Below are 14,282 nucleotides of genomic sequence, written 5' to 3'. Positions count from 1 at the left end.
TCAACAGTCTGAGTTCAAGCCACATGTACACACACACACACACACACACACACACACACTCCTCTACTCCTTCCTCCCCGTCTCTACCAGTGTCTCCTCCTCCTATTCCCGCCTTCTTACTCTTTCTCCATTTTCTCAAGGAAAGGCATTCCTACACTTTGAGGCTGGCCTTTATCACAACCCCCCGTATATACAGTATATATATTACAAGTTTCCTTTCACTGTATTAATATTACCCTCATAAAATGACCAGGCTTTTTGTGCATTTTTGTGCATTCTGTCCATGCACTGTGGTTTTCTTGAGGATTTAAAATGAAGGCAAATTGTCTACATATTACAGGAAACATAAAAGTATAAATGGTTCATGAAAATGACAGTTCGAACTGTTTTGGCTGATCTTTCCTCACAATGACCAGCTTTTCTTGAAAAGTCCATCTTGTAAAACTATTTTAAATCCACATGAATATATTCGAGCTTGTGCAGTTTGCTACAGATGTGGGTTGTGTGCTCTGACTACTGAAATGTGAAAGGACGTGAAAATGCTGACATGACTGGATGCCAGCTAGGGGGCCTTGGAGTAAGCAAGTCACAATCTGATTGGTTAAAGCAACAGCTTGAAGCAGCATGGATCTGAAGCTACAGTACCAAGAGGCCCACTGTTAACTTCTGAAGGCCTCAAAGAACTACATGATGTGACACCTGAAATCTGATTGGATAGAAACTCCAACATAAAATTACACTTTTCGCAGCAGTACATCCAAGAAAAATGCATTGAAATGAAACAAATAGACTATTGGGAATAATTTCATACATATTAATGGACAAAAAGTATATTAAAACATAAAAGTCAAACAAAAGTCTCTGATTCTGATGCTTTGCTGGCCCTGACAACCTACAATAACCCCCAACCCCATTACAATGCAGAAATTTAAAGAGAACCATTTGCACCCCCCTGAAGTCAGCATACATGGTAGAGAATAACAAGAGAAATTATGTTTTGTTCAAACAAAAGCAAAATAGATTAAAAAAGCACTCATATAAGGAAGCAGGTGTCTTGCCAGAAACCATTACTACACTTCTTTTTTAGTTTATTTGCACTCAGTCTAAAACGCATTCTCTGCTTTGCTTTCGGTATGCAGTAGTAAAAAAGTTTGTGATTTGCTTCATGTGGTGACAGAATGACTAGCTCTAGCTCTAAGGCATAGCCTAGATACTTTAAAACAGCAAGCAGTGTCTAATGTCAAAGCAGGGTTTATGATATCCGGCTAGCCTTGGTTGTTTGTTTTTGCTGAATTTAGTTAGCTTATAGCTGTTGGGTTTCATGGTCTCATTGCTGTCCTCATTGAATATGTCGGGGACAATAATGTTATTGGCAGTTAAAGCATTCAGCAAACCAGGAATTTGCTTCATGTGGGAGATTTGTAAATCCAGCTTTGATGGTGTGGTTCAGCATAATCACGACTTGCGGGTACTGTCAGTCTTTGTATTTTCTGTGGAGTCACTAAATACACCTACACTAGCATTGAATTAGTCAGAATAAATGTTTTAAATAATACAAAATCATTGTCTAAATACAGATATAATGTTGTGGCACCTTACTGCGATGGTCATCTGTGCTTTTTGAGAGCCACATTCCAAAATAAGCGCCCCTTCTTTGTTATATTATACAAAAGTTAAGATCAAAAGGAAGAAGGGACTCCAATAGTGGGTATGTTCATGTCAGTTTGGACACACCTTCTCATTCAAAGAGTTTTCTTTATTTTCATGACTATGAAAATTGTAGATTCACACTAAAGGCATCAAAACTATGAATTAACACATGTGGATTTATATATGGAATTATATACATAACAAAAAAGTGTGAAACAACTGAAAAATGTCATATTCTAGGTTCTTCAAAGTAGCCACCTTTTGCTTTGATTACTGCTTTGCACACTCTTGGCATTCTTTTGATGAGCTTTAAGAGGTAGTCACCTGAAATGGTCTTCCAACAGTCTTGAAGGAGTTCCCTGAGAGATGCTTGGCACTTGTTGGCCCTTTTGCCTTCACTCTGCGGTCCAGCTCACCCCTAAACCATCTCGATTGGGTTCAGGTCCGGTGACTGTGGAGGCCAGGTCATCTGGCGCAGCACCCCATCACTCTCCTTCTTGGTCAAATAGCCCTTGATGCCGTCAGTGTGACTCTACAATTTTCATAGTCATGAAAATAAAGAAAACTCTTTAAATGAGAAGGTGTGTCCAAACTTTTGGTCTGTACTGTATATATAAATAAGTATATTTTCTATTCATAATTTTAATTGTACAAAGCTCTAAACTCAACTCCACCTTGAACACCTTTAGGATGAACTGGAACACTGACTGAACCCCAGGCCAACTCGACCAACATCAGTGGCTGATCTCACGAATAAGTGGCTGAATGATCACAAATTCCCACAGCCAGGTTCCAAAATGTAGCGGAACTCTTTCAGCTGTATGACCACATAATATATTGCCGCCATATTGGTTTTCGTTTTTCTCGATCATCAGTTATTTCGACGCTTTTTGGCGTCCCCAAGGCCGGCGACATAACCGGGTTCCACTGTACATGTGAAATTATTTTCAAAGTTTTAAACTATAAACCAACAAATTGTAAATTTTGCCAGTTTATGTGATTCCAAAGCCAAATAAAATTCTATACAGTATTAAAATCTCAGTAAACAAAAAATTACTACACATATTAAATATGTATATAATATGTTTATTTGGGCTGCTTATGTACAACTGACCTGTTTTTGGAACTACAGCGGTGTGAAATTAAAAAGGATTGTAAAAATGTAAATATACTTAATAACTTCTCATATTCTTACACTTGTTTGTCTTTATATGTCTTTGCTTCATGTGTACTGTGTAAGGATTTGCAATCACGCAGTGTCATTTAGAAGAGAATTGGCTCACCAAAGTGTTTCATGGCTTCTGGGGGAATTGTTATTTGCCACTCTCGTCTGGTTTGTTCTTTAGGTCTCATTAGATCCAAATCTGAATTTCTTTAAAGTTGCTTTATGAAAATGTCTGCCATTAAAGGGCTTTATAAAAAGTAAAATGCATAAATAATGCAAATTAATATAGCTACATTTATTTTATTTGAAATTGAGTCAACTAGCAAATGCTTTCATTTCTTGTGACTTACTGTTGAGCTGATTACTAGCTCAAGCTGCTAAGCCACTTCTATAATTAACTCAAATTTGCAAACGTGGAACTAAATAGTCTTGAACCATCGTTATCCTATTGTGTTGTCCTTATTTTAGCTTTGTGGACCGAAGAGATTGTTCTGGGTAATTTGTGGATAGAAATACAGTAAACCTAGTGACTCACTTTTTCACCATGTGCAGACCTTCTGGAATTGTTGTTTGTGTATTTTGGCTATGGTTTAAACAAAAATGTCTAAGAGGAGGATCTTCACTTTTAAGAATGTTTGAAATCTTGCCAGTTGTCTACTTCGAGAGCTATTAAAAGTGTTTTTTAACTATTGTCAAGATATTTGGCCTTTTTAACTATTTTTTCATACTTTTTTGGTGCCACAGACAACTGAGAATGTTTTAAGGTCTTAAGACAAATCACACAGGCATTAATCTGTCTCCTAAGGGTGACTCAGAAGAAAGGCATAGTTTTGGCCTTGCTATTATCACTCATACTAGGGGACAGATCAGTAGAACCTGACCTTACAAGGTAAAATAAATAGTCAGGGCAAATGTTTTTTTTTTTTTTTTTGCCACAATACTAAGAACAATCAGTATTTATTAAGCAAGGATATCTTTATAACATATTTCAATGCCAACTATGTATATAGGAAAGAAAACAAAGAAAAAAAATATAGATGAGAACATGGATACAAGGTAATTTCTTTTGAATAAACTTGTTTTTTGCCAGTGAAAGAATAAGTTGCACTTTCATTAGAAACAACAGATTATTTAAGAAGCAGCACCATTCGTCAGTGGTGGACACTAACAACATAAATGTATAGTAATTTGTGTATGTACTTGAGCAGTTTTTTCATGTATCTGTACTTTACTTAAGTATTTTCATTTTACTTCACTACATTTCAAAGTCAAATATCTTAATTTTTTCTCAACTACATGTCAAGAACATTGTTAAGCATCTATTGCGGCAAATCGATCGTTTTTTAAAAATATATTATTTATGTACCGCTTATTTGTACAGTCACGTCCATTATTATATCATGTCATGGTGAATAAAACAACAAACTTGCAACAGCACCTGTGGCCTTATTTGTGCAATTATTTTGAATTCGTTTTGGGCTCATTATATAATCACGTCAATCAGTGTTTGACTCAATAATATCATTATATTAATAGATTGTTGTGCTAAGAATATCATTAGAGTCTTTTCACATCAACAAGCAAAAGTCTTGTGATAAAAACTATATTAAGGCATTATAGACATAATTAATAACTAATAATATAAAATCATAAGAAACAAATAATAATAACTAAAATTCTAAGTACTTGGATACTTAAGTAAATTTGAATTCAAATACTTTGTACTTGTACTTTTACTCAAGTGAAAGTTTAAAGGGAGCACTTTTACTGGAGTAATATTTTACCTACTGTAGCTCTACTTTTACATCAAGTACAAGAACAAAATACATTATGTACTTCGTCCACCACTGATAACGATGAGCACATCATCATCAAAACAGTGAAGAGTCCTTGCACACTCTACACAGCAGTCTTGCAAACTTGTTGTCCAGACATTTCCTTTAAAAAATACTTATATCTTAATTGGCGCCATTTATTGCCATGTAGAGCAATAAAGAAAATTATTGCTCATCATTAAATTACTTTAATGACAATAAAGTTGAATCTAATCTAATCTAATCTAATTATGCTAATGACAGTAACCTACAGTATTGTAACCTACTGTATCATACTGTAATCTAATAGCCTATAGTGACTAATAACATATAATATAATAACCTAATAACCTATAGTAACTAAAGTAATGGTATAGTAATAGTATAGTAACCTGTAGTACTATTGCAACTTATAGTACTATAACCTAATAGGTGGAAATGCAAACATCATAGCCGATAAAATTATACATGTACATGTAAGGTGAATGCTTTATGTAATTTAAGGCTAAAATCTGTTATTAAATCTTAACAAACGTATTAATGTTGATATTGTTAAATGTTAGTTGAAGTGGTAGTTCAATGGTTAAGGCTCTGGGTTACTGAAGGTTGGGATTCAAGCCCAAGCTACCACTCTTGGGTCCTTGAGCTAGGCCATCAACCATCTGTGCTCCACGAGCGCTGTATCATGACTGACCCTGAACTCTGACCCCAGCTTCCTAACATAAATAGGCTACGCAAAGAAAGAACTTCAATGTACTGTAATGTACATTTGACAATTATAAAGCACTTTTATATGGTTATATGTTTTCTGTAAGTAGATGCTTAGTGAACATTATGGAAGGAGCCTCCAGTGTCAGATGAAATTGTACTTCTTGATTTCTTTGCAACACAACAAGCTGTATTTGTATTATCAACTTTGAGACAGAGAAAAGGAGAGGATGGTGAAGGAATAACAATTTTTATGTTTGTATGTAACTGCTTTATCAGCAGTGAAAATAGAACCTAACAACGTTGTGTAATTGTTAAATTAGTATTAGAAAATATAAGTGTATGTAATTATGAGAGGAATGAAACACATTGGGATGTGCTGTTATCAGGTAATGCTACATCACACCACACAGTCACTGATTTATTTCCTATAAGAGAACACATGCTTTATTCATTATTCATTTCTGCTAAGAGTATGTGAGTTCTGTGGAAACATATTTTAATATGCACAAATATGCATTAGGTTTGCAACAAAAATCCTACTATCCAAATAGTTTACAAAAAGAAACACCAAATGTTTTGCATGCATTAATACATAAATGCTAGCTGTAAATTAATTCATATTAAAATAGTATAATTGTGGTCTCTCACCAGCTGCATTTGTTATAACATTCCATTCCTCAGTTCAATGTACTGTACATGACATGCTGATTCATTTATTACTGCACAAGCTGATAGAGCATGCATAAAGTGCAATTATAAGATTTCCTAATGTCTAATGGAGGCATCAATTAATAATTTTAAACAAGATGATGCCTTTATACACAAAGTGCACTCCTCTTACTATCAATATAGCTTAAAGATTTTAAGAAGGCATTCCTATAATGTAATCAGGCAATATTTACTATTACAATTCCCAAATCTTCCACCTTTGAACAATCCCAAAGAAATAGAAACATCAGGAACATATAACAAAACATTCCTGGAAGCAGATGTTTGAGAAAAAAAAAAAAGAATAGGAAAACCATATGGATTTCTGGAAATGATTTACTTTAAACTAGCTCATGAGAAGTGAAGTATATAATACATATACATATTAATTGAATCATTCTTCTTATAAGGCTCTCACCACTAAGATGATGAACGTGTTTGTTTTTTAAGATGTTGACATTTAGATTTTCCAGTGTTGGCTCAGTGGTCTTGCTGCATGATTAAAATTAAATAAATAAATCTTTATCTTTAGGAAGGAATGCAAATGTAATGTTTTTTTACAGGATTGAAGCATGTTGATCTTTTAAATCCTTCTCTTTGAAAAGCATACTTTATTAAGTTAACCCAGTCTAGTTTAGACATAACTGTAGACATTCAGTAAAATAGCTTTACTAAATGTATCACTTTCATCTGGATTCAGAGACTCAACAACCACATGAGTAAATTCATAGATATATCTGCAGACAAAATCTGTATAGTGTCAAAATTCCTTCGCCTTTTCCTGATGTGCAAGCTCCAGCACCCTAAAAGGCAAAAATGATAGAACTTCCATATTACATAAAGTTGATTATGGACATACAATATATGGACAAAAGTATTGGGACAAGAACATTTTCCAGCCATATGTGGTTCTTCCCAAAACTGTTACCACAAATTTTAAGTCTTCAGATGTTGGAGCCTTAACAATAAATCTTCCCTTCACTTAAATTAAAAAACCCAAACATGTTCCAGTTTGACAATGCCCCAGTGCACAAAGCCAGATTGATAAATATATGGTGGAAGATCTTGAGTGGACTGAGTGCTCTGACCTCATCCCTACTGAACACCTTTGTTATAAATTGCACAGATCTTCACAAGCACACTACAAAATCTAGTGGATCATCTCTCTAGAAGAGTGGAGGTTATTACTATATATATAGGAACTAAATTTAAAATGGGATGTTTAAAAATCACATTCGAATCTTATAGTTAGGTGTCCACGAAAATATATTTGCATTCTGTAGCATTACATTATCCCTTTATTGGAACTAAGAGGTTAAACCCATGAATATTTGAAGATGACAATGCCCATGTGCAAAAAGTGAGATGGCAGTCTATAACAAGAGCACTGAATGGGAGGCAGAAAGACAACCTGATTGCAAGGGAAACATGCACACACATTCTCTCACTCATTCACACCTAGGGGCAAGTTAATAAGAATGATGATAGAGAAACATTAGATGTGTATACTATTTGAGTTCCTAGGGACAATGCAGCAGAATGACCCCCACATACTATATAAACAATGAAAAACAATAGGCTGGGGTGAAAATCAACCTTGTTGATTTACGTATAGTCAGATGTAAATCTGGTTTTGAGCTTTGATTTGTGCATGTCGACTTGATTGTGTGCTTGCAGCATTTTAAGGCACATTTCAAGGTCTTTCGACTTTAATTAGCAGTGTAATGCATTATATTTCTAGCAGTCTGGATTGCTGTATTGACGAGCTATACATACAGTGACCATTTCTGTCCCAATTTTAATTTTTCCTCTTAAAGAAAAAAACTGACCCTGTGTGACTGTATAGCCTCTCTGAACATATAACGTCTTTTACTAACTTTCAACACACTCACACAGCCAAACTGCTTATCTGATTAGCTTGTCAGTAGAGGGCTCTATAATATCACAATGGAAAATCTTTTATTGTTATAGCCTCTCTGTTAAAAACCCTTATAAACAAATATATACAGTTCTCAGGACCTTAATTCTTTTAATCTAAAATACTGAGATATTCTCAGGATATGGATTATGCCATATTCCAGGATTTTATTATGCAAAAATTTATTATTGAAATAAATAAAGAAAAATGTTCAATTTTAACCTAGATTTGGGCCTAATAAGATGGAGACATTCATAAATCCAGATGTCATCTTGCACATCACGTCTAAAAGGCACAGACACACACCACTGCCACGACCACAATGTTGCAGACAGTTGCAATGATGGCCACCCACAGCCAGATGGCATCGCTGGAGAATTTGCCCTCGTCCTCGTGCTCCACAGGCTGGGAGAGGTTGGCATTCAGGTTAGATGCAGATGTCTGGAGGGATGTGTTGCCATTCAACGGGGAGTCCATGAAGGCGACTGCATAATGCTGTCAAGAGATATAATATGATTATATATATATATATATATATATATATATATATATATATATATATATATACATTTACATTTACATTTACATTTGTGGCATTTAGCAGACGCCCTTGTCCAAACCGACGTACAAAAGTGCTTTGAGTCTCTTGCAATGAATAACTTGTTTTTTTATTGATTTTTTTGAACAAAGCAAACATGGAAAGTGTTAGTTTGACTGTTTCAGAAAGAGGTAGGTCTTCACCTGTCGCTTGAAAATAGCCAGGGACGGACATCTAGAGGATGTTCATTACACCACCTCGATGCCAGAACAGAGAAGATACTTAACTCTCATCCTGACCTACCGACCTACGAACGCCCAAAGAAAACTTTCAAAATCTCTGTGTGCTATTTATATAGATTTGACAATGACACAAACTAAAGGAGAGGAAGAAGGACACCTGGCAGGAATGCATTGTGGGACTGAGACATGTAAGTCTCACTGTTCTTGACTTACGAATAATCAACTTATGAACACTTTTCCGTATATATATATATATATATATATATATATATATATATATATATATATATATATATATTTACTGTAAATAAGGATCTTTAATTCTATTTAATTCATAAACTTCATAAGACAGAAACTGCTGGTAAATTTGCAATAACAGCAGCCCAGTAGTTTCGGGTGTAGCTCAAATTTATGGTTCATATTATCACACTCATTCTACTATGTTATCGTTTCTATAGCAATAGTGCATTGACTTTTGTTTGAATAATATAAAATATAGAATTTTAACTTCAAATAATTTTTAATTGTAGTGTGTTTTAATATTTAGAATGATTTTGTTGGGTCAAAAAATGGTGCCATATGGTTAACACACACACACACACACACACACACACACACACACACACACACACACACACACAAACACACAGAGACACACACACACCTGGAGAACTCCATATGCTGTAGCAAACTGCTCACTGTAGAGCTTGAATACAGACAGCTAAACAACGATGTCATCATTAATAATTCTAATTCCAAAATCTTTCAGCTTGATGAAAAATAACTTGGTTTCTGCCTCATGTATTCCCATATATCATGCAAATGTCTGATAGTTCTCATCTTGGCCAGCCATATGGTGACACCAGTCTGCTAGCACAGGTGTTCTCTGAGTACCTTGGTCTGATTCAGTTCCCTGCTGCTCTTCACCTCATCGACTCTGGCTTCCCCACTGCAAGAGGCTTTATTCATCACTCACAGCACTGACAGCAACACGGTGAAGGACACAGAGGAACTCTTGTTATCTTGTTAAGCTATCTTGTTAACAGGACAGATCTTAGCAGAAGTGATTAAATGTTTGTGAAATGAAAGTGGATATATGTGAGTAATCCAATACAATGTTTTTTTTTCATCTTGTCATCTGAGCAGAAATTTAAAAGTTTATTACATTGCAACATGATGTCTAAAATTAAGCCTCGATCTAATAATGGTGCAGCGCATCATGGAAACTGTGCCTGGAATTACTCTATAAAATTGCCTTAAAGTAGTGGAAATGTGAACCATCCAAAAAAAAAGCAACTTCAGAGAGAAAGATAATATGAAATACAATTCTTTAATCAATAAAGAATCTTGTGTCAGGATAAGTAAATGAGACTGGTTAACTTTTTTACAGTTGTTAATGTCACCAGTTTATGACAGCTTTTGATGCATTGCTGTTTATTCATTGTGTGGAACGCAGGGATCCATGGCACATCTTTGAATCCACCAAGATGGGAGCTGCCAATCTATTAAGCATAAATATTCATCTACTCATTTCCCCCCTAGAGGCAGCTTAGATCAGCCAATCCACCTACTAGCATAATGTTGGCAGGTGGGAGGAAACCAGAGAACCCAGAGGATACCCACACAGTCACAGGAAGAGCTCCACTGACAGTAGAGAATTAGTTCATAAGTGTACCAGACTTGGTAAAAAGTCAAGTAATGTAAAAGTTAATGTAGTTGTAGAAAAGTGCAGTATTTTAGGAGATGTACAAATCAAAGTTCCATTAGGTTTGTTTTACTCCTCTCATGTCAAGCATCTTTTGAAAAACTGACATCCAAACATGCACAAAAATTCTTGACTAGTAGCCACTTTTCATAGTGGCTTCATAAACTTTTTCTAAGGCTACAGCTTAATCCATTGATTTTTTTTTTATTCAGTTCTAAAAAGAAATTTCAAAACAGACTTCTGCACCTTAAAATTGAACTATAGAAACAGACTATATAGCATTACAGACAAATCATTGTGTGAAGATTTAAGGGCTTAAAGGGAGGTTCAGTTGATTGAGTAACTGCTTCAGTTTCAGAGTGAAACTCATTGTAGCAAGATCAATCCTGGAGATTGTAGTGTTCTGATGAAAATGTTCACCAACCAAGCAGCACTTCAGTTTGAGCTGTGTTAATGGCAGAGTGAACTGCAATCTCTAAATGGATCGCTCTAAACAGATGATTGTCAAACTTCTAAAAGGCAATAGCTTTTAATAGCTCTTCTTTCACATAGTTGTATAATTACAACTCTTACGGCTACAGATAGATAGATAGATAGATAGATAGATAGATAGATAGATAGATAGATAGATAGATAGATAGATAGATAGATAGATAGATAGATAGATAGATAGATAGATAGATAGATAGATAGATAGATCAAGAATGTCTTTGGATGAGGTAGCATTCAATTTTATCTTCACTCAAACTAGAGACCCAAACCTGTACCAGCCTGTCCCTGAGCACAAAGCGAGCTCTATAAAGATGTGGTTTTCATGGGTTAGAGTGAAATATATTGAGTGGCCAGCTATGCACCTTCAACTTCAACCCTATTGAACTGGAATGCTGATTACACCCCAGGCCTCCTCACCCTACATCAGTACATGACTTTACTAACGCCATTTTGTTTGAATGAGCGCAAATCTCCACAAGCACACTCCCAAATCTAGTAAAACATCTTCCCAAAAAAGTGTTGGAAATTTTAATAGCGAATTCGAGCTAAATGTGGAATAATAGGTTCAGAAAGCGAATATAAATTCCATGCTCAGGTGTACACAAACCTTTGTCTGTATAGTGTAGGTGCAATCTGTACTTTACTCGCAGTTTTATAACTATTTTTATTTACATTCAAAGCTGGGGAGTCTGTAAGGTCATGTTTTTACTCATGATATCCCTCATGTTGTCTCAGCTATAAGCAGTGACCAGCTTGTCATTTCACAGATACACTAGAACACGTAGAGCAAGTCCTCTGCAAAGAGTCGGGTGCAAAAACTGTACAAAGCACTGATAAAACAAGCGTCCATGTCAAGAATAATCCATGTTTTTCTTAATTAATAACACACAGTATATTCATTGATAGGGACTACAAAGCACTTTTGTACGTTTCTCGGGATAAGGGTGTCTGTTAAATGCATTAAATGTAAATGTAGATATAAAAATTTTAGTCAGTTTATTATTTAGTTTTGATGATGTTGCATCTACAATTCAGGTCCTCTGTGAATGAGCTGTTACTATTGAAATAATGTATTAAAACATAAAAGCATTAATATTGGCACTGTAGATCTAGACCACCCGCTCTCTCTGGAACGCATTTAACAGAACGATGGCATATTTTTCAGTAGTTGCCATCACTCTTCAGCTAACCGAACACCTGCTTCAGAAACTATCATCACTGTCCCATGCTGTGCTAATAGAAGCAACGCCAAAATGCAATCAGTGTGAGATGGAACAAATTGTAACTATGAATTAGACTCAGCATTCATTAGAAACAGATAAGACATTTGAATGCTTTACTTGTGTATACTGTATTGTAAAATAATTGAAGTGACCATTAACTATATTCCATTTTCACAACTTAAATGGACATGGCTTTTAAAGCTACATCCCACATTGGAGTCAGTACCCTCTTTATTACATTTATAATTACAGTACAGGAGCGAAGAGAACAGATGTGAGCTGGTGCACATTTTAATACTGATATTCTGTCATTTTATTATAATGTACAGAAAAGGAATCATAATTAAATAGCTTTTCCCATCTGTTTATAACTAAAAATTCCAACCTGCTTTAATCAGGCATACAATTTGAAGAAATACATTACCGACTAAGAAATTAAGTCAGTATCCACCTCAAGCTGATATACCCAGTATAAGTTCTGTAAATTTACCCATAGGAGATAATGAGAAAGCAAAATCAAACACATAAATGAAAAGTACTATGATATAGACCATTTTACAGTTAAACATGCAAACATAAAGTTCAGCACCTTATGCTGACTTCAAAATCACAAACAGAAATAGTTTGAGAAATTATTAAGGAAAAATTGAAAATGATATGTTTCCATATAGATCTAATATAAATACTCATGACCAGCTAGAATGAAATTAAGCCCTGTCATTCTAAAGGAAAATACAATTCCTTCAAAACTCAAGTTGTCTTGTGTAAAGTTTCTGTGCATGTTCTCCCCAGGGAAAACAGTCTGTTTTATTCAGACTAGTAAATAAAGTTAATTTGTAGGCACCATCGACTACACAAACTGACAGACAGACAGACAGACAGACAGACAGACAGACAGACAGACAGACAGACAGACAGACAGGCAGGCAATCAGACAGACAGACAAACAGACAGACAGGAAGGCAGGCAGGCAGGCAGGCAGGCAGGCAGGCAGGCAATCAGACAGACAGACAAACAGACAGACAGACAGACAGACAGACAGACAGACAGACAGAGAGATAGAGATATAGATAGATAGAAAGATGACAAATGAAAACACTAACACATATAAATTGCCAACCTTTAGTTTCATGTTCACAAATCTGGACAATAAAAGGCTTTCACAGCAAGAAACCCACATATAAACAATCATTCCAGTCCAGAATGTTTTTTTAAGCCACTTTCTGCACTTTTGTGCTGAAGCCATGCCTTTGACCATCATATTTGATCAGGTTTTACATATTAACTAGATAATTTACAATTAACAAAAATAAAATTGCACGTTTAAACGCTAACAGTGTTAATGCACAAAAAAAGGCCATTACATATATTAGTTCAAAGTGACAAAAAAATGGAAAAGCAGGGGCTCTTACCTGCGCTGGGATCAGAGAGAACTCCATCTTCTAATGCTTTTACAGATACGGGTATAATAACTGACTTGTAAAATTGTAAGCAAAAAAATTGTAGCTGTTTAATAGCACATTCTATGTTTGCCAGTATATCTATTCGTTTGTCTTCATGTTATAAAATAGTTATAACTAAGGTGAGGCTTTGGTTTCACAGCCTGGAGCTGACAGTGTAAGCAGTGAAGCTGAGGAGTCCATCTGTGAGTGTGGATGAACAGCCTCACCATAGTCACAGTGAACGTAACTCTAAACGTCACGTTCATAGCCACACCCACAGATATTTTTTGACCAATCAATGTTCATGCTCACCGTGCAGTTCGACAGTGGAAACGCACACCTGCATGATTACACAGCGGATCATCCGTCTCCATAACCCCGATTGGTCAAAAAATATAAGATGTGAGAATATGGGAAATGAGTGACCTCTGAAAAAATGCTTCAAGTTGAGTTATTGATTAATTGATTGACTGATTTATGGATTGATTTGTTGATGGTGATGTGGTGGGCCGTTTTACATACCTGACCTTCCTCACATCTGTGTTAGCTTCTGGCTCTTCCTTATATTTATGTTGTCATAGCTAGTCTTGCTGGAGTTCCTACTTGAATTCTCATAACATTAACTTACAGTTATCGTCGTTATACAGCTGAGTGATTGAGGGTTAAGGGCCTTG

At 35.4% G+C, this 14,282-nt stretch overlaps 1 protein-coding gene across 1 annotated transcript; it reads right to left on the bottom strand.

Moving 5' to 3' along the window:
- Window positions 1–5,805: 5,805 nt before the first annotated feature.
- On the bottom strand, window positions 5,806–13,795 carry LOC124395896 (uncharacterized protein C14orf132). Its single transcript, XM_046864781.1, has 3 exons — window positions 13,579–13,795; window positions 8,273–8,461; window positions 5,806–6,851 (listed from the first exon to the last, which is right to left on the bottom strand). Exons 1-3 carry the CDS (start codon window positions 13,603–13,605, stop codon window positions 6,774–6,776), a joined length of 294 nt encoding a protein of 97 aa, XP_046720737.1. The 5' UTR covers window positions 13,606–13,795; the 3' UTR covers window positions 5,806–6,773.
- Window positions 13,796–14,282: the final 487 nt, after the last annotated feature.

Source organism: Silurus meridionalis, chromosome 13 (assembly GCF_014805685.1).
Source record: "Silurus meridionalis isolate SWU-2019-XX chromosome 13, ASM1480568v1, whole genome shotgun sequence".
Lineage (NCBI taxonomy): Eukaryota > Metazoa > Chordata > Actinopteri > Siluriformes > Siluridae > Silurus > Silurus meridionalis.
The sequence above is the reverse complement of the archived record's forward strand: the minus strand, read 5'-3'. Positions and strand labels throughout refer to the sequence as shown.